This window comes from Mobula birostris, chromosome 11 (assembly GCF_030028105.1).
Source record: "Mobula birostris isolate sMobBir1 chromosome 11, sMobBir1.hap1, whole genome shotgun sequence".
In the NCBI taxonomy this organism is placed as follows: domain Eukaryota; kingdom Metazoa; phylum Chordata; class Chondrichthyes; order Myliobatiformes; family Myliobatidae; genus Mobula; species Mobula birostris.
Window position 1 is genome coordinate 64,751,346 of NC_092380.1, and position 27,284 is coordinate 64,778,629.

Genomic DNA, 27,284 nt, shown 5'->3' on the forward strand with positions numbered 1-27,284 from the left:
GCTGATGAGATCCTTCTCTGTAGCTGGGCAGCAGAACTGCACACACACTCCAGGTGTGATCTCACCTATGTCTCATGCAGCTGTAACAAGACACCTCAACTTCACGCTCTGACTGACGAAGGCGAGTGTGCTTGAAGGCATTCTTCACCACTCCGGTTATCTGTGTCTCCACTTAAATGGGAACTGTGTGCACTCGGTCTCTCTAACCTCTCACTGACTTCTCAGGAAGTCAACTCTGTAAGCCACACGAGTAACTTAACCAATCATGCTATTATATAGGTCAGCATAGTGTATATATAGGAAGAGGATGTCTCAAACACAATCAGCTTCATGTGTCTAAGTTATGAACCAGAGGTCATTAAGTCTACTTCTCTTGAATTATCTTGCTGTTTCAATCAGCAGAGTTATTGGAGCAGCAATCCACTCTTTGCTGGCGTAAGACGCGTGGGTTGGGACATTGATTGGCCACAATTCCCACAAGCTATGGATTCACATGCAAGAATGGTTCATCTCATGTTCTCGATATTTATTATTATTATTATTTTTCTTTTTTGTATTCGTGTGGTTTGGTGTCTTTTGCACATTGGTTGATTGTCAGCCCTTTTGGGTACGGTCTTTCAATGATTCTATTATGGTTCTTGGAATTACTGAGTATGCCTGCAAGAAAACAAATCTCAGGGTTGTAAACGGTGACACATATGTATTTTGCTAATAAATTTACTTTGAACTTTGAACTTTGTAAATTGCCCTGACTGTGGAGGTGAGTGGTAGAATCTGGGGAAATTAATGGAATGTGGAGACTATAAAGTGGAATTCATGTAGGATTGCTGCCTGGTGACTGACACAACTTCGGTGGGCCAACGAATGTATGTCCATTCTGTGTGACTCCATGAAATCATTAAAGCGTTTGATCCGAGGAGCGGCCTCCTGGCTGCAGGACCAGACAGGTAATTCCTCAGCAAAAAAAAAACCAGCCTGTCCATTTGAAATGACAGCAGGAAACAGAATCAGACTTACTATCACTGACATACATCGTGAGATTTGTTGAGGTGCAGAGGTGATAAAGTGCAATACATTAAAAAATTACTATAGATTACAATTATGAAACATTAAAATAAGCAAAATAAATAGTGTGAAAAGAGAGCAAAATAATGATATAGTGTTCATGAGCTTCAGAATCAGTTTTAATATCACTGGCATACCTACATATGCACATTTCAATACATAAATTTTACAAAATCATAAATTACAATAAGTATATATAAAAAATTTAAATTAAATAAGTAGTGCAAAAAGATAGGGAAAAAGTAAGGTAGGGGTTCATTGTCCATTCAGAGATCTGATGGCTGAGTGGAAGAAGGTGTTTCTGAAATATTGAGTATATGTTTTTAGGCTCCTGTATCTCCCCCTTCATGGTAGCAATTATATACCTGGGTGACTGGAGTCCTTAATGATGGATACCGCCCTTTTGAGGTATTGCCTTTTGAAGGATCCTCAATACTGGGGAGACTAGTGCCCATGATGGAGCTGGCTGAGTTTACAACTTTCTGCAGCCTTCTCCAATCCTGTGCAGTGGCCCCTCCGTACCCAACAGTGATGCAACTAGTTGGAACGTTCACCATAGTATGTCTGTAGAAATTTGTAAGTGCTATACTAAGTAACTTCAAACTCCTAATGAAATATAGCCACTGTCGTGCCTTCTTTGTAATTGCATCAATATATTGGGCCCAGGATAGATCTTCAGAGATGCTGACACCCAGGAACTCGAAACTGCTCACCTTTTCCACTGCTGGTGTGTGTTCCAATTTTCCCTTCATAAAATCCACAGTCACTTCATTTGTCTTACTGACATCGAGTGCAAAGTTATTGCTGCATGTCGCAACACTAGTTAACCAGCTGATCTATCTCACCCCTGTACACCTCCTCATCACCATCTAAAATTCTACCAACAATAGCTGCGTTATCAGCAAATTTATAGATGATATTTGGGCTGTGCCTAGCCATACAGTTGTGGGTGTAGAGAGAGTAGAGCAGTGCAGTAAGCAAGCACACATCCTTGAGGTACTCCAGTATTGATTGTCAGCAAGGAGGAGATGTTATTTCTGATCCGCACAGATGGTGGTCTCCCAGTGAGGAAGCCAAGGATCCAGATTCACAGGGAGATACCAAGGCCCAGGCTTTGGAGCTTGTTGATTAGAATGGAGGGTATGATTGTGTTGAATGCTGAGCTATAATCAATAAACTGCAGCCTGATGTTGGTATTACTATTGTCCCTATGATCCAAGGCTAAGCGGAGATTGCATCCACTGTGGACCTATTATGGCAATAGGCAAATTATAGCGGGTCCAGGTCTTTGATCAGGTAGGCGTTGAATCTAGCCACAACCAAATTTTCAAAGCACTTCATCACAGTAGATGTGAGAGCCACTGGGTGATAGTTGATGAGGCAGCTCAACGTGCTCTTAAAACATTGAAATATAGAAAACCTACAGCACAATACAGGCCCTTTGGCCCACAACGCTGTGCTGGACATGTCCTTACCTTAGATATTACCTAGGGTTACCCTTAGCCCTCTATTTTTCTAAGCTCCATGTACCTGTCCAGGAGTGTCTTTTTTAAAAGAGCCTCTTCTTGATACTGGTATCACTGTTGCCCTTTTGAAGCAGGTGGAAACCTCCGAGTGGAGCAGTGAGAGATTGAAGATGCCTTTGAACACCCCTGCCAGGTCTTCGCAGCCCTACCAGATGCACCATCATGGACTGATACCTTTGCAAGGGTTCGCCCTCTTGAAAGATATTCTGACACCGACCTCCGAGACAGTGGTCACAGGGTCACCAGATGTTGCAGGGATTTGCACAGGTGTAGTTTTATTCTCCCTTTCAAAGCGTGCGTAGTAGGTGTTCAGCACTTTTGGAAGTGAAGCATCACAGCTATTCCTGATGACAGGTTTTGCCTTGTAGGAAGTAATGGCCCGCAAACCCTACCAAGATCTGAGGTGCATCCAATTCTGTATCCAACTTCAACTGGAATTGTTTTTTTAGCACTCTTAAAATAGCCTTCTGTAGGTTGTACCTGGACTTCTTGTATAGTTCTGGATCACAAGTCTTGAATGCCACAGATCTAGCCTGCAGAAGACGGCAAATCTCCTGAGTCATTCATAGGCTTTGGTTTGGGTATGTCATGTATGTTATTGAAGGTACACATTCATTCACACAGGTCCTGATGAAGTCAGTGACAACTGTAGCATATTCTATCAGATTCAAAGATGAATCCCTGAATATTGTCCAGTCATCGGATTCAAAGCAGTCCTGCAAGTGCTCCTCCACCTCCTTTGACCATACCTTCTTGGTCTTCACCTCTAGTGCGGTGTTTTTTAGTCTCTGACTACTCACTGGGAGTACAAGTACAGCCAGGTGATCAGACTTTCCAAAGTGTGGGCATGGGTAAGCATTCAAAGTTCAAAGTATATTTTATTATCAGACTACACACAACTGTGAGATTCTTTGTGCAATATGACATTTCAACCCCTGTACAACATGCTCCGACTTCTTATCGTGTCCATGGTCAGCCTATACATAGCCCAACCAGAACTGGACACATTTTCGCGCCTTGTTGTTGAATTCTGCAAGATCTGCAACAGTACAGGATTCCTCTAGCGATGGACGTTGCAGGAGATGTCGCATAGTTTGTGGCTCAGTTCCACATTCACTGGTTGTCGGGCTGGTTGTATATCCCCATTTGCTTAGTGACACCTTTGAACGACCTACTCCAGTCCTAGGTCTATGAAGGCACTTCCAGATTGCCCAGTTGCAATTAGCTCCTGGGGGAAGGCTTTCATCCGGTGGAATTTCCGTCGTTGGGGGTTGTTTGAGACTGGTGAGCCGGTCTTTCCACAAGGCAACGCGGGCTTCAGATGCGGTTGATTGTAATGGAACTCCGACCGGCCTCAACTCCTGTACAACAGCTCCGATTGGTGAAGGCAAGTGTGCCAGATGCAGTCTTCACCACTCTAATTACCCGTGATGTACTGGGCGAATCTACTATCTTTTGTAGGATTTTCCATTCAAAGGTGTTGGTGTTCTCATACCAGTCCATGATGCACCCAGTCAATACACTCTCCACTACACATGTATACAAGATTGCCAGCATTTCTGATGTCATGCTGAACCTCTGCAGACTCCTAAGGAAGTACTGGCTCTGTTGTGCTTTCTTTGCAATCAAATTTATCTATTGGGTCCAGGAGAGGTCCTCTGAGATAGTAGTAAAGTTGCTGACCCTCTCCACCTCTGATCCTTCAATGAGGACTGGCTCATGGACCCCTGGTTTCCCTCTCCTGAAGACTACAATCAGTTCCTTGGTCTTGCTGGAATTGATTGAGAGGTTGTTGTCATGACACCACTCAGCCAAATTATCAATCTCCCTCTTGTAGGATGAATCATCGCCACGCTTGATACGGCCCACAACCAATGTGTCATCAGCAAACTTGTTGGAGCTGTACTTAGCAGGGAGCTAAGTACACGTCATTACTGTGCTCCCATGCTGATTGAGATTGTGGAGATGTTTTTGTCAATCCAAACTGACTGATGTCTACAAGTGAGAAAATCCAGGATCCAATTGCACAACAGGATATTCAGGCCTAGGCCCAAGAGTTTATTGATTAGTTTTGAGGGGATGATGGTATTGAATGCTGAGCCGTAATCGATAAAGAGCATCCTGATGTGTGCATCTTTGCTGTCCAGATGTTCCAGGATTGCATGAAGAGCCAATAAGATAGCATCTGCTGTAGACCTGCTGCTTCGGTTGGCAAAATGGAGCCGATCCAAGGCACTATTCAAACAGGAGCTGATCTGCTTCAACACCTGCCTCTCAAAACACTTCATCACTCTGGATGTAATTGCCACTGGGCATTTGTCATTTAGACAGGTTACCATGCTCTTCTTGGGCACCAGTATGATTGAAGCCTGCTTGAAGCAGGTGGGTACCACACATTGCCGTACCAAGAAGTTGATGAACACACCAGCCAGTTGGTCAGCACAGGTCTTTAGTACTTGGCCAGGTACCCAGCCCAGTCCTGATGCTTTCCTTAGATTCACCCTCCTGCAGGCAGCCCGCACATCAGCTTCAGATACTGAGACCAAAGGATCATCAAGAGATGTGGGGGTTTGCGATGGTTTCTCCATGTTCTGACGGTCAAAGCGAGCACAGAAGACATTGAGCTCATCTGGAAGCAAATCTCTGCTGTCCCCCATGTCACTTCGAATTTTTTTTGTAGGAGGTTATAACATTCAAACCCTGCCACAGCTGTTGAGCATCCTGCAATGGTTTCATTTTGGTCTGGTATCTCCACTTCGCCCATGAGATGGCTTTCGGGAGTCATACCTGCACCCTGTGTAGCATTCTTGGTCTCCAGACTCAAATACCTCTAATCTGACCCTCAGCAAATTTCAGATTTTATAGTTCATCCAGGGCTGATTGGGGAAGACTGAATGATTTTGTGGAGACACACTCATAATAAAGTCTGTTACAACCCTAGTGTAGTCATTCAGATCCACAGATGAGTGCTTGAACATGGGCCAATCCACTGATTCAAAGCAATCCTGTAAAAGTTCCTCCACTTCCCGCGACCACCTTTTGGTTGTCCTAATATCTGGAGCCTTGCCCTTGAGGGTCTGTCTGTGTGCAGCTAGTAGGAGGACAGCCAAGTGGTCTGATATACCAAAATGCAGTCTAGGCAAAGAACGATAGGCATTCCTTATCGGAGTGTAGCAGTGGTGTAGTTGGGGCCTCTGGTGCTACAGGTTATATGCTGATGATAACTGGGTAGGATTTTCTTCAAACAGGCCTGGCTGAAGTCTCTAATTATAATTTGAGATGTGATGGGATGGGTTGGGCTGTTTCCTCTCTACAGACAGCACTGTGCAGTGTCACAGGTTCCTGGGTAAGTGGCCAAGTGTGTTGGCTCCTCCGGCTCCACAGACTGGTGGTGGTGGCTCGGAGACTTCTTCAAGCTGGCCTGGTTGAAATCCCCAATAATGACAGGGAAGTCATTGGGGTGCGCTGTTTCATGCTCGCAGATTACTGTGCTCAGCTCCTCCAGTGGTTGCCTGACATCAGCCTGAGGTGGAATGTACACTGCCACGGGAATGATGGGGGAAAACTCCCTCGGCAGATAAAATGGATGACGTTTTTAACCGCGGGATGTTCCAGGATGGGCCAGAGGGTCTGAGACTTAGCCGTAAAGCGTACTCCACCGCCTCTATCTTCCTGTCTCTGTGGAGAATGGTCTTTGCTTTGTTTCATGGAAGCATGGCTATCCCCCGCTACTTCCAGATCCCAGGTGGTAATAATGAGAAGAAGGCGTGTTCTGGATGGCGAGGGTCCTTAATGATGAATCCCAACTTCCTGAGGCACTGCCCTTTGAAGACATCCTTGATAGTAGGTTGGCTGGTGCCCATGATGGATCTGGGTGAGTCCATAACCCTTTGGAGCTTTCCTTGGTCGGATGCATTGGAACCTCCATACCAGGTAGTAAAGACCTGTCCAAATGCTCTCCATTGTACTTCTGTAGAAACTTGCTAAAGTCTTTGGTGACATAGCAAATCTCTGCAAATTCCTAATGAAATACAACCATCCATCTGCCTTCTTCGTGACTGCATCTGTATGTTGGGCCCAGAATGCATCTTTGGAGATGCCGCCGCACAGAAGCCTGAATTTCTTCACCCCCTTCCACCGCAAACCCCTTGATGAGGACTGGTGTGTGTTCCTCAGTAACGGCTGGCATGTGTTCACATAACTTCCCCTTCCTGAAACTGGGGAACACAGAGCAGGGCACATGGCCCATACTCTACAAGGTACAACCAGGTCTTGGATCATCAGTACAGCTGCAATGGCCTCCACTTGGCACATATACAGTGCCTATAAAAAGTATTCACCCCCTTGAAAGCCTTCATGTTTTATTGTTTTACAACACTGAACCACAGTGGAGTTAATTTGGCTTTTTTGACACTATTCAACAGAAAAAGACTCTTTCATGTTGAAGTGAAAACGGATCTCTACAAAGTGATCTAAATTAATTGCAAATATAAAACATCAAATAATTGATTGTATAAATATTCATCCTCCTTCAATATGACAAACCAAATCGTCACTGATGCAGCCGATGGGTTTTAGAAGTCACATAATTAGTTAACTGGAGATCACTATGTGCAGTCAAGGTGTTTCAATTGACTGAAGTAAAAATACACCTGTATCCGGAAGGTCCACCTGCTGGTGAGTCAGTATCTTGGCAAAAACTACACCATGAAGACAACCCTCTAAGCAACTCCGTGAATAAGGTATTGAATAACACAAGTCAGGAGATGGATACAAGACAATTTCCAAGTCACTGAATATTCCTGGAAAAATGGAAAGAATATGGCACAGCTGTAAATCCGGTTAGAATAGGCCATCCTCAAGAACTGAGAGATTGCGCAAGAAACTAGGGAGGGAGGCCACCAACAGACCCATGACAACTCTGGAGGAGTTACAAGCTTTAGTGGTGGAGATGGGAGAGATTGTGCATACAAAATCTGTTGCCCGGTTGTTTCACCAGTCACAGCTTTGTGGGAGAGTGGCAAAGAGAAAGCCACTACTGAGAAAAACTCACATGAAATCTTGGCTAGCATTTGCCAGAAGGCATGCGGGAGACTCTGAAGTCAGCTGGAAGAAGGCTCTATGCTCTGATAAAACCAAAATTAAGCTTTTAGGCCATCAGACTAAACGCTATGTTTGGCACAGCCCACACCAACAAAAACACACCATCCCTACTGTGAAGCATGGTGGTGGCTGCATCATGCTGTAGGGATGCTTCACTGCAGCAGGCCTTGGAAGGCTTGTAAAGATAGTGGGTAAAATGAATGCAGCACAATACAGGGAAATCCTGGAGGAAAACGATGCCGTCTGCAAGTGAACTGCGATTTGGGAGATTTGTTTTCCAGCAAACAATGACCCCAAGCATAAGCCAAAGATACACAGGAATGGCTTAAAAACAACAAAGTTAATGTCCTGGAGTGGCCAAGTCAGAGTCCAGATCTCCATCCGATTGAGAATTTGTGGCTGGACTTGAAAGGGCTGTTCACTCACGATCCCCATGCAATCTGACAGAGCTTGAGCAGTTTTGTAAAGACGAATGGGAAAAATTGCAGTGCCCAGATGTGCAAAGCTGATAGAGACCTATCCACACAGATTCTATGCTGTAATTGCTGCCAAAGGTGCATCAACTAAACACTGACTTGAAGGGGGTGAATACTTAAAGGGGGCAATCAATTATTTTGTGTTTTATATTTGTAATTAATTTAGATCACTTTGTAGAGTTCTGCTTTCACTTTGACATGGGTCTCTTTTCTGTTGATCAGTGTCAAAAAAGCCAAATTAAACCCACTGTGATTCAATGTTGTTAAACAATGAAATATGAAACTTCTGGGGGGGGGTGGGAATGGAAGTGAACATTTTTTATAGGCACTGTATGTGTCTCTGATTCTCAGCAGACACAGTGTGGGGAAGTGCAGTCAGCACTCACAGGACACAGGCTGAGCTCCTGGATGCTCTGTGAGAAGTCATCGACCTGGAGTGGCAAATCTAATTTTCACTCCACAGATGCTGCCTAATCTGCTCATATTTCCATCAGTTTCTGTTTTTATTGCAGATTTCCCCAAAAAAATAAATTGCAATTTTTTTTTGGCCTTTCTGTTATTAGGATTCTGATAACTGAATGCCAGCATTTCTACATTACAGCCAGTGAGATTTGGCACAAGGTCTCAATGTAACCTAATTGAAATTCATGAGATGCAAATCAGACTAATAGAAGAAAAGAAGACTTTTTCCGATTGACCTGAGATTACAGACTCTAAGACATCATTGAAAAGTTCACACAAAAGGGAATGAGTGTGTGACAAAGACAGTCATGGGCATTCAATTTGAAGGAAGCAGTATTTTGGAAATTGAAGAAGCATAGAGCAGTAGATGAGGCAATTCAGTCCATTGTAAGTGCTGATTATTGAATTTATTTATTGATTCAGAGATACAGTGCAGAACAGGCCTTTCTGGCCCAATAAACTATGCAATTTACCCATTTAATCCTAGCCTAATTACAGAGCAATTTACAAGACCAATTGGCCTACGAATCGGTAGCGCTTTGGACTGTGGGAGGAAACCAGAGCACCCAGAGGAAACTCACATGCTCATAGGAAGGATATACAAACTTCCTACAGACAGCGCTGGAAATGAACTCTGAACTCCGACGCCCCGACCTGTAATAACATCGCTCGATCCACTTCGCTACCGTGGCGCCTGTGGAAATTTGGTACACTTGCCCCGCTCTGCTCCTACTGGCGTGCCAAATTCAAGAGGTAATGTAACGAGCAAGAAGCTGATCTAACATGTTTCACTGTTTTAGAATTCACCAATTTGCAATACAAACTTAACAGGTTCTACCTCTGTGGCTGTGTCAACAGAGTGAGATGCTGGAGTTTGCTGCCATCTTATGGCTAAATACCACACTGATAAGACAAGATCTTGAGCTGTGTAAAAACCACAGGAAAAAGAAACCATAGCTAAAATGTATTCCTCTGTTCATTGATTTTCCTTGAACTATGATATTCTCTGTTCAGACAAGTTTCTTTTCTCCCTTTTCACTACCCACTGATATGACACTAAGTTTGATAGCGGATGGAAATAATCTCATTATTACCAGCATAATCCACTGCAGAACTGAGGAATTTAGTGAAAATCTGGAAGAAGTCTAAGGCACCCGTGGGGTATGATATTTTCAAGACACTGACATGAACCAATCCCCAAAATCGCACCTGCAACAGATAGCTTCGGACTGAAAGCAAAGGATAAGCGGAAGTGGTTTCGGCCCTCCTACCTTGAGCAGGTAATTTAGGCGAGCCAGAGCCTCCAGGAACACATCAGCCCCCTTGTTGGAGAATTCGTACCTTCCCGCAATGAAAATGAACAGGGTCTTGTCCAGGTCGAAGTTCAAACATCTGCAGGAGACAAGACAAAAAAATCTTTCAATGTATGACGGTCATAAAGCACACAGGGCACTTTTACTAAAGTCTGAGAGGACTAGATGTTGTGGTTGTCGTGCTCAGTACAACCTGTTGGTGAAGAAAAGGAATAGTCACATGCTGTAGGCGTGCCCGTCCTGAACTACTCCTGAAATGAGTTTTTCTTTGCTCAGCCACTTCCAGTAAGAAGTAACAACACTGTTACAGATCTGGGTTCATATTAAGGCCTGACCAGTCAGGACTGCAGACTCCTTCCCTGAAGGACACTGTGACCAGATGCACTTATTGTGTCAATTCATCTTCATGATCACCAGTTTTTAAACTCCTGGTTTATTTAATTAGCCTAATTTAAATTCCCCAGCTCTCTTCATACCTTCAGATCATGTTGTCATTATCTAAAGAGTTCCATCATAAAAGTAGAAAAAAAATAGTTTTATTGACTGTGATGAGAGAAATACTTCTAGAATCAGGTGGTCCAATGTCATCTTAGGTGAAGTGCACTGAGACATAGGTCAGTTTGTTGGGGAGAGAGGGTGTAGAGAAGTACTTGATCTCAAAGGGAACTGTTGATAGTGCAGAAGAGAAGCAATATAATGTACATTAACCTAAATTACATCATGTCAGTGATATACCAGCTGTTCAAGTTTCCACTTGCTTGTACCAGAAATGAATGTACACGGGTACCCTGCCCGACACAATTCATCAGAGTGCTGATTCATTACAGGACTCTGGGTCCTGGGTCCTAGAGCTTAAGCACCCAGTATTTAAAAACAGAAGGAAGGGGCTTCAGCTGTGTGCTGTTGTGCTACAGCCCAGTGCCAATCCCTGCCGTTCTCTAGCTCTAGCCAACCAGTAGAACACTGATCTCACAGGCACATGGCCTGGTGTGATGTGAACCACTGAGGCAATACACAGACAAACCACCTGTGAGGGCTGGGCCAAGCAGTGAGAGTGTGGGGTCTGGCAGAATCCTCTGTTAAGATGTAATGGAAGCTGCCATCTCTCCATCTCTGTTTGTCTGTACGCCTCTCCTCAGCCCAAAATTTCCACAATGGCCACGGTTTCCACTACATCCTACAGGAGGTAACGAGGGAGACTGCACGATCTGGACGATCCATTAACACGTGGAGCACGTGCCAGCAGTCCCCAACAATGGCCCCTACTCAACACATGCAGATCTCACCACCGAGTGACTACACACTCTCTCCAAACCACCCAAACGCAGCCATCGTACACTGTCACTGGATCACTCCACACTGAGCCACGTGGCAAAGATTTCACTTCAACCATTTCATTGGTGAGCCCTCAATCCAGGCTCCTGGAACAGCAGTGCTCTCAGTAACATTACCTCTCTGCACATCACGCCACGTTGACCTGTGATAGTGCTGAATGCATGAGTGGACTTGTTCCCGGGAATGCATCCTGAGCTCTATGTGAGGCATCAGTACTCATTCCAGTAAGTGGACCAATCAGCCTTGTAAAGACAAGTAAGTTATACACTTGTTCATGTCTTCATTTACACTGACCCATGGTTAAAATTTCTTACAAACTGGCAAAACTGTGGGATTTCATTGAATGTGCTGCTTTGGGAAGTCTCCACAAATTATGATCACTTCCCGTGTGCACAGGTAGTGACATTTATATCCAAATACATTCACAGCATCAACAAACTGACACACGTCCAATTAAAATAATAAATTGCTTGGTGTAATCTTTGCATTACTTTCACTGATTTTAAAAGTCAGGTTACACAAAGGTACCAAAACTATTTGTCCCAGAATTTCCACTAAAATACAAGCAGTAATGGGTACCAGTACCAGCTCTTAGTTCAGTAAGTTAGGACCAAATGCACAAACAGAAAAAGCTAAGCTTCTAGACAGCTGATCGATGCAGTCAGCCAGTATGTGCTCCATTTTAGACATCACGGAATCCAGTTCTGCACGTTAACGTCGGCAGGTTCCCCAGCAGCTACACTGAGCTGTCTGCCCACAGAACCTGGTGGATAGAAATTGTTGAATGGGGGGGGGGGGGTGCAGCTTAGGTTCAGGTGATTGATTTATTTAATTTTGCATTACAATATATTTAATTATTGTTATTTTCCCATAAGTACTTCAAATTCATAATTTTTAAACAATTTCAATATTGTAATCTTTAATGGCTTGGCTTTTTAAAAAAATTGTTTTTAACTGTTTATGAATACCAGAGATATTTGCACACATTCAAGCTCCGTAATACCTAACTGAGCCTAGGGGCTTTGTTTAACCAGCTGTCAAAGCAGTTCTGTGGCATTAATGATCGAAAGGCCATGTGTTATGTAGGGCCTCTCCAATCAGGTCAGGGTTGGCTTTCTGGGTCATTCTTGACATATGAACGGTGAACTGCTCTGTATAAATTCTGGGCCCTAATTTTTGGTGATGAATCAGCATCTGGTTATTACTCTTCACTAAAACAACGAGCACAGTTTAGCGATAGAAATGAAGAATGCTTAAATGTTTTAACATGCTCCCTGATCACACAAATCATCATAGTCTTAGAATGAGATATTTACAGCATAGAAACTGGCCTTTCAGTCCATTCTTACCATCATGCTGATCAGAACTAAAACAAGATTCTGCAGACACTGGAAATCGATATCCCACTATGCCTTTCGCATTCAAGCACCTGGCCAGATGTCTCTTAAATGCTTTTAGTGTCCCTGCCACCATCACCTCCCTTGGCAGCTCATTCTAGATACTGTTTGTGTGTAAAAAAAAATACCCTTCAAATCCTCTATAATTTTTCTCCCTCTTATCTTAAACCTATGCCCTCAAGTTTGAGACACCCTTACAGGAATTGACTCCCTACCCCAGGGGTCCCCAACCTTTTTTGCACTGCGGACCAGTTTCATATTGACAATATTCTTGCGGACCAGCCAACCCAGGGGGAGGGAGGGGGGTAGGGTTGTCAATGGACAAGAGTAGAGCCAAATATGTTGTTTACACAGAGAGACTACAATGACCATGAAGCCTTGCGCGGGCACCAGTGCGCATGCGTGCTTTGCAGATACATGTACGTGCCGATGTTTTCTACAAATCGTTTTTGGCGATTCTGTTGGGGAGGGATGTTAATCACGACTGGAATATAGGTGATAAGTGGCTAATACATTCAATTTTGTTTCTAAAAGGGTTTACTAACGAATTTAATATTAAACACACAGCGCATATTTTCCTCGCATGAATATAGTGGTAAGTCAATTATCAGGGAAGGACAGGGGAGCTTGAAGTAAGTGCTGACGGGATTCGATATTACTTAAAGAAAGATTGGATAGGTATATGGACAGAAAAGGAATGGAGGGTTATGGGCTGAGTGCAGGTTGGTTGAGTGCAGGTCGGTTGGACTAGGTGAGAGTAGTGTTCGGCACGGACTAGAAGGGCAGAGATGGCCTGTTTCCGTGCTGTAATTGTTATGTGGTTATATAAGTAAGTCAACAGCATCATAACATTTTAAGTAACGTTTGGATATTAAACACACAGCACATATTTTCCCCATATGAACATATAAAATCATTGCAACACACCAATATCGCTGAACCAGTGGGAGCCCTGGGTTGAATGCTTGTTTCCCTGCAACAGGATGGTCCCATCGAGGGGCGATGGGAGACAGCGATTCTCGAATGGGGTTCCTTATGTCCAGTCTATTACGCAATTTGGTTTTCGTTCCATTCATTGCAGAGATATGTTGGAAATGGAAGCAACATTTTCAGTGCTTTCGTGGCTATCTCAGGAGACTTAGCCTTGACTTTGAGATCCAGAGTGCTGGCAGAGATGTTATGTCAAACATACTTTTCAGCCCGCCGCCATTTGCAAGCCCGAGGAGTTGATCTTCTTCCCGCGCTGACATGGATGACGCGCGGGTAATGACCTCGCATGCGTAATGGCTCAACAGTGGGCGTGACAAGCAATGAGGAAAGGTGCAGCTGACTCCTATCGTCAAATCATATCGTTTCCTCGCGGCCCGGCAGCACATGCTTTGCGGCCTGGTGGTTGGGGACCGCTGCTCTACTCCATCTATGCCTTTCATAGTTTATAAACCTCTATCACAAGGGTTTCCAACTTTTTATGCCAAGGAGCAGGGGTCAGGAATCACTGCTCTAACGTGTCACTCCTCATCCTCACTTAGCTCATTTGCACCCACCTTCCTTCCTGCCTATACTTGCTATGCACCTTTTTCTTAACCAGGACCCCAATATCTCTCAGAAATCAAGCTTTCATAAACCTGTTATCCCTGCCATTTATTCTGACAAGAACATACAAACTCTGTACTCTTAAAATTTCACTTTTGAAGGCCTCCCACTTACCAAGTACACCTTTGCCAGAGAACAACTTGTCTCAATCCACATTTGCTAGATCCTTCCTTATACCATCAAAGTTGGCCATTCTCCAATTTAGAATTTTAACCCGAGGACCAGAACTACCCTTTTCCATAATTATTTTGAAACTAATGGAATTATGATCACTAAATGCAAAGTGTTCCCCCTACAAAAACTTCTGTCACTTGTCCTATCTATTCCCTGATAGGAGATCTTGTATTGCACTCTCTCTAGTTGGATCTCCATGTACTGATTAAAGAAACTTTCCTGAGTACATTTGACAAACTCACCATCCAGCCTTCTTACAGTATGGGAGTCCCGGTCAATATGTGGAAAGTTAAAATCACCTTCTATCACAACCTCATCTTCCTTGAAACAGTCTGTAATCTGTCTACAAATTTGCTCCCCTAAATCCCACAGACTGCTAGATGTTCTATAATATAATCCCATTAACATGGCCATCCCTTTCTTATTCCTCAGTTCCACCCATTTAACCTCAGTAAATGAGCTCTCAAGTCTAAGTACTTCTGTGACTTTTTCTCTGACTAGTAATGCCATCCCTTCCCCTTTAATTCCTTCCTCTCTATCATGTCTAAAGTTACTGAATACTGGAAAAGTGAGCTGCCAGTCCTGCCTCTCCTGCAACCAAGTCTCACTAATGGCTACTATGTCATAATTCCACAAGCTGATCCATAGTCACCCACCTTTCCTGCACTACTCCTTGCATTGAAATATACACAACTCCGAATATTAGTCTCCCCAACTTGACCTTTTGATCCCTCACTTTGCATGTAGGCTTAACAAAATCTTTCTCCACAACCACTCCACTATTTACTCTGGTGCTCTGTTTCTCATCACCTGCAGCTCTAATTAACCCCGCCACCCACCAACCACCACCACCACTGTGTAGCACTAGCAAACCTTCCCGCTAGGATATTAATCTCACTCTAGTTCAAGGGCACACCATCTGTGCAGGTCCCACCTTCCCTGAAAGAGAGCCCAATGATCCAAAAATCTGAAGCCCTCCCTCCTGAGATCACATTTCCAGAGGTCCTGTCCTTTAATTTAGCACCTAACTCCCTGAACTCCTCACTTTGGAGAACCTCATCACCCTTCCTACTTAAGTCATTGGTACTGACCGGGACCATGACTTCTTGCTGCTCAGCCTCCCACTTAGGAATGCTGTGAACTTGATCCGAGATGTCCCTGACCTGGGCGTCCGGGAGGTAACATACCATCCAGGGACCTCGTCCTTGTCCAAACGACTTCTTAACCAACGAAACTCCTACCACTACAACTCGTCTCTTCTTTCCTCTTCCCTTCTGAGCCACAGGTCCAGGCTCAGTGCCAGAGACCTGACCACAGTGGCTTTGCTCAGCTCGTCCATCCCCCCAATAGTATCCAAAGCAGTATACTTGTGTTGAGGGGACCCTCCACAGGGGTATTCTGTATTTGCTGCCTATCTCCTTTCTCTTTCTTGACAGCCACCTAGTTAGCTAAGTCCCTGTATGTCCTACTTATCAACCCCTCAGCCTCCTAAATGATCCAAAGTTCATCCAGTTCTGGCTCCATCTCCTTAATGCAGTCTGTTAGAAGCTGCAGCTGGATGCACTTCTTGCAGGTGTAGCCGTCAGTGACACTGGAGGTCTCTCTCCCTCCCCACACCCCGCAAAAGGAGCATTCCTTTACTCTGCCTGTCATCCCCATTGCTCTAAATGTGCAAGAAAGAATAAACAATGAAAAAAGCTACCTAACTACGGCCTGCACCTCTCCTTGCTGAATCCTCGATCAGCCAGAGCCTCACCTCCCCATCCTTGTGGTGGCCCGCTCACTCAATGGGCGCTCCACTTCAACCTAACTTCTTTTTATTGGCCCTTGCTAACTGCCTAATTATGCATAATCCACTGTTTCCTCAGGAGCTGTGGCATGCAAAAAGTGCTGAATGTGCTTGCACACTTCTTTTAAACTCTCTGTCCCTCTACACAATCCGATGTTTCCTCGGGGAACAGCGGTGCTCAAAATATTGTAACCAGTTTCCAAGCTAACCCTGGATCCCACGTGTTTTAATGTTCTAAACAAGCCTACATGTGGGACTTTGTTAAAGGCTTCAATAAAGTCCACACAGACAACATCTACCACCACGCCCTCATCATACATCTTGGTCAACTTGATCATTCCAGAGTTATGAAATTAAGGATAGCATAATTATGGATTAATTAAAATCAGAACCAGTCTTCAGGAAATAAAACCTGCATACAATTTTACTTCCAACTTATACTTGTGGCAACTGAAACCAGTCATTGGGGTAGGATATTCTCTGTCCCACCGAAACTACATAGAAAAGGGTTTTGGATGAATGTTCCTGTTGTTAAACTCTGCCACCTAAGGCACAGTTCAGGACAGATGTGTTTTGTCACTTAACCTTCTGTTTAGTTCTATATTCATGGAGCCATCCTTCTGTCATGGTCCGGTCCGTGAAGTCCAGATTCCAGTTCACAGTCCGGTCCATCGTTCCTTTGTTTTCTGGTTTTCCCTTTATCTGTTGGGTGCTCTAACTGAGGCAGCTGATTCACATTTTGGGCTGGCTACATAAATAGCTCCTTGGTTCAGCTTCAGTTGCTCTAGCTATGATTAGATTAGTTACAGATTATGGTTGTATTGTTTATGGTTCCGCTGCTACGGCAGTACCTGGTAAACTAGACACTGTGCAGTCCAAAACACTTAGACTCTGTTGTGGAGCTTTTAGAACAACATCAGTCCCGGCATTATGTGTGGAGATGGGAGAAGTGCCTCTGTATTTAAGACGAATTCAGTTGGGCCTGCAGTACTGGGTAAAACTAAATGGATTCAATCACAGCTGTCCATCAAAGTGTCTTTTGCAGGGGAAGTCGGAGCGCCAAAGTAAAATTAAAAGATACCCATTTTTAGATTTGGTTAATAACTGGGCTGTGAAATTGAAACTGACTGAGGAAGACATAGTTGGCCAAATTTGCTTGCCACCCATCCCTTTTTGGCTCTTTCCAGAACCAGAAGTAGACCTATTCCCCCTTTTTCAGCTTAAAGGAAGCAGTGCAATTTCATCAGCTTTGATCACAAATGAACATTTAAATAATAAATGGGGATCTTATCTGAAGATTTTTACTGATGGCTCAGTGGACCCAGAGAGCAGTAGGGCAGGATTTGGGATGTATGTGTCTCAACTTGGAGCTAAGATTGGTCACCAGGTTTCAGATGGTGCTTCTGTCTTTGCAACAGAATTATTAGCAATCCTCTGGGCCTTATGGTGGATAGAAGACTCTCGACCACGGAGGGTTATCATCTGTTCAGATTCTGCTGATGCCTTAGAGACTATAAAAGGGAGTAAATCAAAAGCTCGTCCTGACATAGTTACTGAGATTCTCTTAGTGTTGTTTAGAGCAGGGAAGATGGGTTGTGCAGTTAGATTTTCATGGATACCTGGGCATGCTGGGATGGAGGGAAATGAAATTGTGGATGGCATTGCAAAGTCTTCCTTACAGAGCAGGCAAGTAGAAATTAAGAGTTCCCCTAGGCAGAGCAGAATTGAGAAGTAGGATTAAAAAAAGGTACAGAGAAGAAGTGGCAGGAGGATTGGGAAAATGAATTAAGGGGCAGGCATTATTTTTCTAGTCACCCACTAGTTAAAAAGGTCTCAGACTGTTACCTTTGAAGTCGTAGAAATATGGTGAAATTTACAAGACTTAGGTTGGGGCATTGTGGGCTAAACTATTATTTAAAGATAACAGGAAAACATCCTACTGGATTATGTGACTGTGGTAGTCCAGAGACAGTCCAGCATGTTTTGCTGAGCTGTAATCGATACAAAATTGAAAGAAGCATGTTGTTCAAGAGGCTATCTGGCTTAAATTTATTTTGGTTTTCTATTTAATCTTTGTTTGGCCATCAAGAGAATCAACATCTGATTGAAGAGTCTATCATTCAGTTTATACGTGAGACTAGATTGTATTCAAGAATTTGAGTTCCTTGAAGTTCTGTAATTAATTATACATCCCGCGGAGGGCTGTAATACGCCTAGATGCATCTAAACAGCCGGATATAGAAGAAGAAGCTTCAGTTGCTGGATTGTTCCTGTCAAAGCCCCCTGTTGGAATCCCTTCTCTGCCCCTTCCTTCAGTGTCTGGAGCCTTGCCTGCAACCTCGTCAAGTTCAACCACCAGAGTGAGACCGGAGCCTTACTGTGTCAAGATAAAGAACTGTCTATTGTTGAGTTGGAACTGTCTCTGTGTCCATGCTTTTGCTAGGTAGGTCTGGCTGTTTGCCACCACCTAGTGTTGGGAGCTGTTTCTGTGTACATGCCTTAACTGGGTAGGTCTGGCCGTTTGCTGCTACCTAGTGTTGAAAACTGTCTCTGTGTCCACGCTTTCGCTAGGTAGGTCCGGCTGTTTGCTGCTACCTAGTGTTGGGAACTGTCTCTGTGTCCGTGCCTTTGCTAGGTAGGTCTGGCTGTCTGCCGCTACCTAATGTTGGGAACCATCTTGTCAAGTTCAGCCCCAAGTCCCCACCCCAAGGAGGGGTGTTCTGTGTATGAGTCCTGGCCCTAAGTCCTGTTCCCAAGGAGGGGTCCCAGCTCTGTGTTCCATGTCCCTGTATTCCTGTCCCTCAAGTCCAAAGCTCTGTGTTCCCGTGCTCTAGACCAAGGCTCTGTGTTCCTGTCCCTCCCCCAAGAAAAAGGCTCTATGATCCGAGGTTCCCGCCGTCCCAAGTACAACGTTCTGAGGTTCCTGTCATCCCAAGTCCAAGGTTCTGAGGTTCCTGTTGTCCCAAGTCCAAGGCTCGGCTGTTCCTGAGTACCAAGTCAAGGCCTCGTGTTCTAGTCCTGTCCATGTGCTTCGTCCTGTGCTGGAGTTCCCTCGTCCCGTACTGGAGTTCACTTATCTTGCCTAGCAGTCTCTCATTCTGTCCTGTAGCCTCGCCTAGTCCTGTCTTCCAAGATCACATCATGTCTTCGCCTAGTTCCGGAGTCCAAGCCCGAGTCAAGACCCAGGTTCTGGGTCTTTGTCCAGTCTCTGGCTCGGAGTCCAAACCCAAGCCTCGTCTTGTCCTCACCTCGAGGAACCCAAGCCTCATCGTGTCCTCACCTTGAGGAACCCAAGGCTCGTCATGTCCTCGCCTCGAGGAACCCAAGCCTCGTCATGTCCTCGCCTCGAGGAACCCAAGCCTCGTCATGTTCTCGCCTCGAAGAACCCAAGCCTCATCATGGACTCGTCTCCAGGAACCCAAGCCTCGTCAGGTCCTCGCCTCGAGGAACCCAAGCCTCGTCATGTCCTCACCTCGAGGAACCCAAGCCTCGTCATGTCCTCGCCTCGAGGAACCCAAGCCTCGTCCAGTCCTGTAGCCATGTCATATCCTCGCCTAGTTCTGGGGTCCGAGCCCGAATCAAAACCCAGGTTCTGGGTCCTTGTCCAGTCTCTGGCTCAGAGCCCAAGCCCAGGCTCCTAGTTCCTAGTTCCTTGTCCTGGTTCTGCTTTCCTAGCCAATATCCTAGCCCAAGTCTGTGTCCAATATCCTAGCCTAAGTCTGTGTTCTTGTCCCAACTCTCTAGTCAAGTCCTGTTCCTAGTACTTCAGTGTCTGTGTCTTGCATTTGGGTTCACTCCCAGTGCCCCGTTATGACACCTTCAATGCTGTAACAAAACGGGTATATTTTGGAACAGACTCTAGCATTGAATATTCAAAGGGGTTCTGCTAGTTGAGATGTGCTACCACCGTAAATATGCAATTCTGTAAAGTTACCTGGCTTTATTCTAAATATTTATGTTAAGTAGGCGATTACAGCCATTGAAACTGCGGTTATCTTTGTGTTGAAGTACAGAACATTGTGTCGGGAGAGTGAGATTCTCTTGGATCCTCCTAGGTTCTCTTCCACCCTCCCCCCCCCGGGAGGTTTGTTGTGTGAATAAAAAAACTTTTACATTTCCCAGTTACAGCTGCTGTGTGGCTCAGTTTTAGTCAGTGACAACACACCTTGTCAAAAACTCAATCGAACTTGTGAGACATGATTTCTCACAAATTCACTAGTCATTCCCTTTCCAAATATAAAAAGAAATCCTGCCCCTCAGAATGTCTTCTTGCACATTTCCCACTCCTAATGTCAGGCTCATTGGCCTGTAGATCCTTGGCCTATCTCTGCTGCTCTTATTAAATAAAGGCAGAACATTAGCTTTCCTCAAGCTTTCCAGAAACTCAGCTGTGGCTTACAAAGGATTTTTATACCTTTGTGTTTCAAGACCTTTCACACTTTCTAACCTTTTTCATGTTTAGCTGTTCCAGGATTTGCTGTCTCCGCGCCCCTCCCGCACTGAGCTCACTAGTTTCCATGTCTTTCTTCACAGTAGGTACAGATGGGAAGTATCCATCTTAGTTCTTGCCATTTCCTGTGCTTCCACATAGATCAACAGCTACGTTATCCTTAAACAGACGCATTACATCTCCAGTTACCCTTCATATACTGTACTTGTGCACCGTGGAGAGCATTCTAACTGGCCGCATCACTGTCTGGCATGGAGGGGCCACTGCACACGATCAGAAAAAGGTGCAGAGGGTTGCAAGCTCAGATTGCTCCATCATGGGCACTAGCCTTCCGAGCATCAAGGACCTCTTCAAAAGGCGCCATCCATCATTAAGGACCCCCATCACCAGGACTCACTCTCTTCTTATTTCTAACATCAGAGAGGAGATCCAGGAACCTAAAGACACATAGTCAACATTTTAGGAACAGCTTCTTCCCCTCCATCTTCACATTTCTGAATGGACAATGAACCCACCCCTGAGCACTAGCTTACTGCTTTGCTTTCTGTTTGCATTATATATTCCTTATTGTAGTTTATAGTTTGTATGTACTGCTCCCACACAATAACAAATTCCACCACATATGTCAGTGATATTAAACCTTATTCTGATTCTGATTTGGAACATTTTAGGATTCTCCTTCATCTTACCTTCCGGGGATATCCCATTGCCCCTTGTATCCCTCCTAATTTCCTTATTAAGTGCGTTTCTACATCCCTTAGATCCTCAAGGGATTCGCCTGGTCTTAGCTACATATACTTACATATGACTGACTTTTTCCTGACTAAACCCTTAATACCTCTTGTTAACTAAGGTCCCCTAATCTTGCCAGTCTTGCCTTTCACTCTAACAGGATCATGCTGGCCCCCAAATTCTTCCTATCTCATTTTTATAAGCTTTCTACTTACCGGACGACCTTTTACCTGCAAACAGCCACTTCCAAGCAATTTTTGAGAGTTCATGTCTGATGCCATTCACATTATCCGTCCCCCAATTTAGGGCTTGAGGACCAGTCCCACTTTTATCCAAACTATCTTGCAATTGATAGAACAATGATCACCGACCCCAAAGTGCTCCCCCCACAGACACATCACTTACCCAGGTTTTTTCTCCCCTAACAGGAAGTTGAGTGTAGTCCCTTCTCTAGGAGGGTTTTCTACATATTGCTTCAGGAGACTTCCTGGACACACTAAACTAATTCCGCCCCAGCTAATCCCTGAACATTGAAGCAGACCCAGTCAAAATTAGGGAAGTTAAAATCACCAATTATTAAAATCCTATTATTCCTTCACCTATCTGTGATATCCCTACATATATGCTCCCCTAATTCCCCTCATTAGTTTTTCATTGTTCCTAACAAAGTCATCACTCCTTTCTTATTTCTAAATTCCACCTGCATAGCCTCCAGGTCTCTACTGTACAATATGTCTGATACTGCCGAGAAAAATTAGTACCACCTTAAACTGTAGCTTAATCTCTTTCAATGTCCAGTGCATTGTGTTCAATTTCCTATTGCACTCAAAGCAGAGATTAACCTTGTTCTTAGCTGAATCCATTAGTTGAATAAATGGTGCCAACCTCCACTCTCACTTGCCCCATGTTTTTAAACTTTTAAACTTACCCATAGAAGTGCCCTCTGACAAACTCCTGGATGTGACCTTTACTGCGGGCATGCAAGTTCTGGAATTCATGCATCGCAGAAAACTTCTTTATGTTGAGTCCATTTGGAGTAACCACGTCTGCATAACAGAAATATAACTTAAAACATGCATAAAGAATTGGGAAGGCCGTAAACATTAGTGAGGTTAGAGTACACACTTATGTCAAGTGCAACAATCTGACGGGAGTGGAATAGCAGAAATCTATTTAACAAAGCACTGAGACCACAACTATTCTCCCTGGTAATACCACAATTCTGTTCCAGCTCTTGTCTCTGTCCTAAGTCTCAGGAAACTACAGCAGGTTGAAATACATTCAAGCAATGTGCAATGGGTCTTGGTAATAAAGAAAAAAGGCAGAAATGCTCAGTAGGTTATAAGCAACTGAGGAGAGAGAACCAGAAGTGATATTTCAAATTATTATACTGACTTATCTCCTGAATGTTCTGGCTTGAATACATGAAACAATTAATGCAATTTTAAGGAAATTTTCTCTGCCCTGAAATAATCTGAAGGCTCAGGAAGGTCCTGATTCTGACCTCAGACTTCTGGAGAATCAGCTGATGTCAGTTATACTAGAGGTTGAATCTGTTAATGGACCTCACTGGCCAATGACAGTGCTGAGGAAAAGCCATCTATGGCAGTTACTTGTTGGTTGGAAGATGTCACTGTGACAACAACATACAGAGATAGGTATCGGCTAAACCGCACTTCTTGTTGATCCTGATTGCAGACAAATGGTAACACCTGGACCACGTGCAGGAAGCCACACACCACACACCCCACGGGTCTCAGTCAATAATGGGATGGGACGTACCAGGTCTCTGTCGATAATATAGATGATCAATGGGATGGGATGTACCAAGTCTATCAGTAATGGAGTTGGGGAATGGGATGGGACATACCATGTCTAGCAGTAATGGAGTTGGGGAATGGGATGGGACGTACCAGGTCTCTGTCAGTAATGGAGTTGGGCAATGGGATGGGACGTACCAGGTCTCTATCAGTAATGGAATTGGGCAATGGGATGGGACGTACCAGGTCTATCAGTAATGGAGTTGGGGAATGGGATTGGACGTACCAGGTCTATCAGTAATGGAGTTGGGGAATGGGATGGGACGTACCAGGTCTATCAGTAATGGAGTTGGGGAATGGGATGGGATGTACCAGGTCTCAGTCAGTAATGGAATTGGACAATGGGATGGGATGTACCAGGTCTCTATCAGTCATGGAATTGGGCAATGGGATGGGACGTACCAGGTCTATCAGTAATGGAGTTGGGGAATGGGATGGGTCGTACCAGGTCTGTCAGTAACAGAGTTGGGGGATAGGATGGGACGTACCAGGTATCTGTCACTAATGGAGATGGGGAATGGGATGGGATGTACCAGGTTTGCTCAACCACACACCACACAGGGATCTCTCCCATATGGGAACGGGACAGGACGTACCAGGCTTGCGCTTGAGCAGATGCTCGGCCTCCATGGCGGTTATCTCTGACACTGTGGTAAAGACGTGAGCGCAGTGGACAGCAGCTCGCTCCATACAGTACCGATGGTAAATCTGTCTCGTGCCTGCTTCCTTGTCAACGTCAAACTGTTTCAAGAGTGGAGGAGAATTAGAAAGTAAGTGCACAGCTATTGGTTCAGATGATAAAAGGATCATTAAAATGTAACATTGGAAAAATTATGAGAGGTAATAAAAAGGACAAATTCAAGCAGGCTTTTTCCACTGAGGTTGGGTGAGACCAGAGCTAGAGGTCATAGGTTAAGGGTGAAAGGTGAAGCTGTTAAGGAGAACCTGAGAGGGAGCTCCTTCACTCAGAAGGTGGGGCAAATGTGGAATGAGCTGCCAGTGGAACTGGTGATTGCACATTCGACTGCAACATTTAAGTGGTTTGGATAGGTCCATGGATAGGAGTGGAATGGAGAGCTGTTGTCCAGGTGTGGATCAATGGGACTAGGCAGAATAACAGGCTGACTAGATGGGCTGAAAGGCTTTGTTTCTGTGCTGTGGTGCTCCATGACTCTATGGAAATACAAATACAATGGCCAGGGTGCAAAACAATCCTGTGCGCATTATCTGCCACTATCCTTCATACCCACCTCTGCACCACATCACACCTGTTCAAGATCCCCATCACAACTGTTCAGTCCCCATCAGATACATCCTTGGTGACATTAGACTTGCCCCGAACCCCAGTGAATATCCCACCAACCCATCCTAGAACGACGCTTACCTGTTCTATATGTGGATGTGTCAGCCTCGTCTGTCCTGTCACACCCTGCCACATCATCCTCCAGAATCCGCACCCCCTTCCACAACGCCTCCATCAGATCCACCCGTGATTACATCATAGGCACTTCCTGCCCTGTGCCGTGCACAAACTGTTAGCAACAGATTTGCTTTCAACTCCATTCTCCATCACATTCCACCCCACAGGGCCTTAAAACCACTGAGACACGTTGTAACATCCACCTCTGCCCCCTTCCTCAACACCTAGTCCTAATTCAAACTAGATGCAATGGTGCAGGAAATGAGTGTGACAGGGGCAGGAGATGTGAAGGATTAGAAGCGGTGGATGCGACTTGGAGCAGGTGTGTAAGGTGAGGGGGCAGGGGAATTCATCAGGGTCAGGGGAAAGTGACGCAGACAGAGGCCATGTGTGAGTGAGGCGCAGACCCTCCCCTGTACCAGAACCTATTTAAACACTTAAATCTTCTGCTATCTACATCCTCAAACTCTCATTAACCCTGCCTTACTGCCAGACAGAAATGTTAAGAACACTTAAATCTCCAGTGCAGTTTGACTTCACTGACACAAAGACTACTTCCTTTGGAAGAGGAACACAGTAGTCCTTACCCAGCCTGTAATTGAAACCAGATCCACACTTAACGGTGCTCTGAAAGGCATTGCAAGCCCTTCAGCTGTAGCATAAAGTCTCCACAGAGAGGACATCCTCCATCACAAGGTATGGCAGTACAAATGTACTAATTGGGATGGTCTCAGAACAGACCAAAAGTGGGCAATCATGAGGAACTGTGGACTATCAGCAGAAATGTAGAACACTACAACCTGTAACTTCAATGTCCTAATTCAATCATTGCTATCAAACCTTTTTCTATGAAGTGTGAAGCTGCAATGTAGGACAACTTGCACGCTAAACAATAAAGTTCAAATTTCAACATTCAAAGTAAACTTATTATCAAAGTACATATTCATCACCATATATAACCCTGAGATTCCTTTGCTTGTGGGCACAGTCTGTAAGTCCAAGAACCGTAGCAGAATCAGCGAAAGACCATGCCCTGTTGGTGGACAAACAACTAATGTGCAAAAGACAACAAACTTTGCAAATACAAAAGTAAGAGAAATAATAATAATAATAATAAATAAACAATGAATATTGAGAACATGAGATGAAGAGTCCTTGAAAATAAGTCCACAGGTTGTGGGAACAGTTCAGTGATGAGGCGAGTGAAGTTATCCTCAAACAAGAGAAAATCTGCAGATGCTGGAAATCTGAGCAACACACAGAAAATGCTGGAGGATGCTGAAGGAACTCAGCAGGCCAGGCAGCATCTAAGGAAAAAAGTACAGTCTACATTTTGGGCCAAAACTTCCTCCCTCACTACCATTCAGGGCTCTAAGCAGTCCTTCCAGTGAGGCGACACTTCACCTGTGAGTCTGTTGAGGTCATTTACTCTGTTCGGTGCTCCCGGTGCGGCCTCCTGTACATCGGTGAGACCCAACGTAGATTGGGAGACCGCTTCAGCGAGCACCTACACTCCGTCCACCAGAACAAGCAGGATCTCCCAGTGGCCACCCATTTTACTTCCACTTCCCATTCCCATTCCCATATGTCCTTCCACAGCCTCATCCAGTGTCATGAGGAAGCCACACTTAGTTAGGGGGAACAACATCTTATATTCCATTTGGGTAGCCTCCAACCTGATGCAATGAATATTGATTTCTCAAACTTCCAGTAATGCCTCCCACCACCCCTTCACCATTTCCCACCCCCCTTTCCCTCTCTCATATTTTCTCCTTGCCCACTCATCTCCTTCCTCCGGTGCTCCTCCATCCTTTTCTCTTTTTCCATGGCCTTCTGTCTCTTTCACCAAGCAACTTCCCAGCTCTTTATTCATCCCTCCCCATCCAGGTTTCACCTGTCACTTGGTGGTTCTCTTGCCCCTCCCCCCACCTTTTAAATCTACTCCTCAGCTTTTTCTCTCCAGTCCTGCTGAAGGGTTTTGGTCCGAATCGTCGACTGTAATTTTTTCCTTAGATGCTCCCTGACCTGCTGAGTTCCTCTAGCAATTTTGTGTGTTGTTGAGTGAAGTTATCCTCACTGGTTCAAGTATCTGATGGCTGAAGGGTAATAACTGTTCCTGAACTTGGTGGTGAGAGTCCTGTCTGTCCTGAGGCTCCTGTACCATCTTCCTGATGGATGCTGCTTTCCTGCGACAGTGCTCCGTGTAGATGTGCTCAATGGTGAGGAGGGCTTTACCCGTGATGGACTGGACAGTATCCACTACCTGTTGTAGGATTCTCAGAGAACGAAGTGTGTGGCTCAAAGACTGGTGTGGGAGAAGTGGGTTTGAATTTGTGGAACACTGGCACCAGTATTGGGGAAAAAAGGAGCTATCCCAATGGTTTGGGCTCCACCTGAATCATCGTGGGACCAGAGTCCTGATGAATAGCATAACTAGGGCTGTGGATAGGGCTTTTCACTAGATGCTACGGCAGTGGGTTCAACAGCTTCGAAGAGTATGGATAAAATAAGGGGAGCGTGCAGGAGAAGTTACTAAAGTCTTCAAAATAAAGAAAAAGACAAAAAGTTTAGAAAGGGTTAAAAATTTAACTTCAAACAATGTGGAGTAAAAAAAATTGAAGAGGGTGGT

At 44.7% G+C, this 27,284-nt stretch overlaps 1 protein-coding gene across 3 annotated transcripts in view; it reads right to left on the reverse strand.

The window, feature by feature from the left end:
- LOC140205149 (glycogen [starch] synthase, muscle-like) overlaps positions 1-27,284 on the reverse strand; it is a 127,677-nt gene that overhangs the window by 52,684 nt on the left and 47,709 nt on the right. For all 3 annotated transcript variants that reach the window (XM_072272415.1, XM_072272413.1, XM_072272414.1), the window contains 3 exons: positions 23,832-23,976; positions 22,344-22,461; positions 9,904-10,024 (listed from right to left, as the gene is read on the reverse strand). In XM_072272415.1, the coding sequence (XP_072128516.1) occupies positions 9,904-10,024; positions 22,344-22,461; positions 23,832-23,976 (384 nt within the window). The remainder of the gene's footprint in view (positions 1-9,903; positions 10,025-22,343; positions 22,462-23,831; positions 23,977-27,284) is intronic.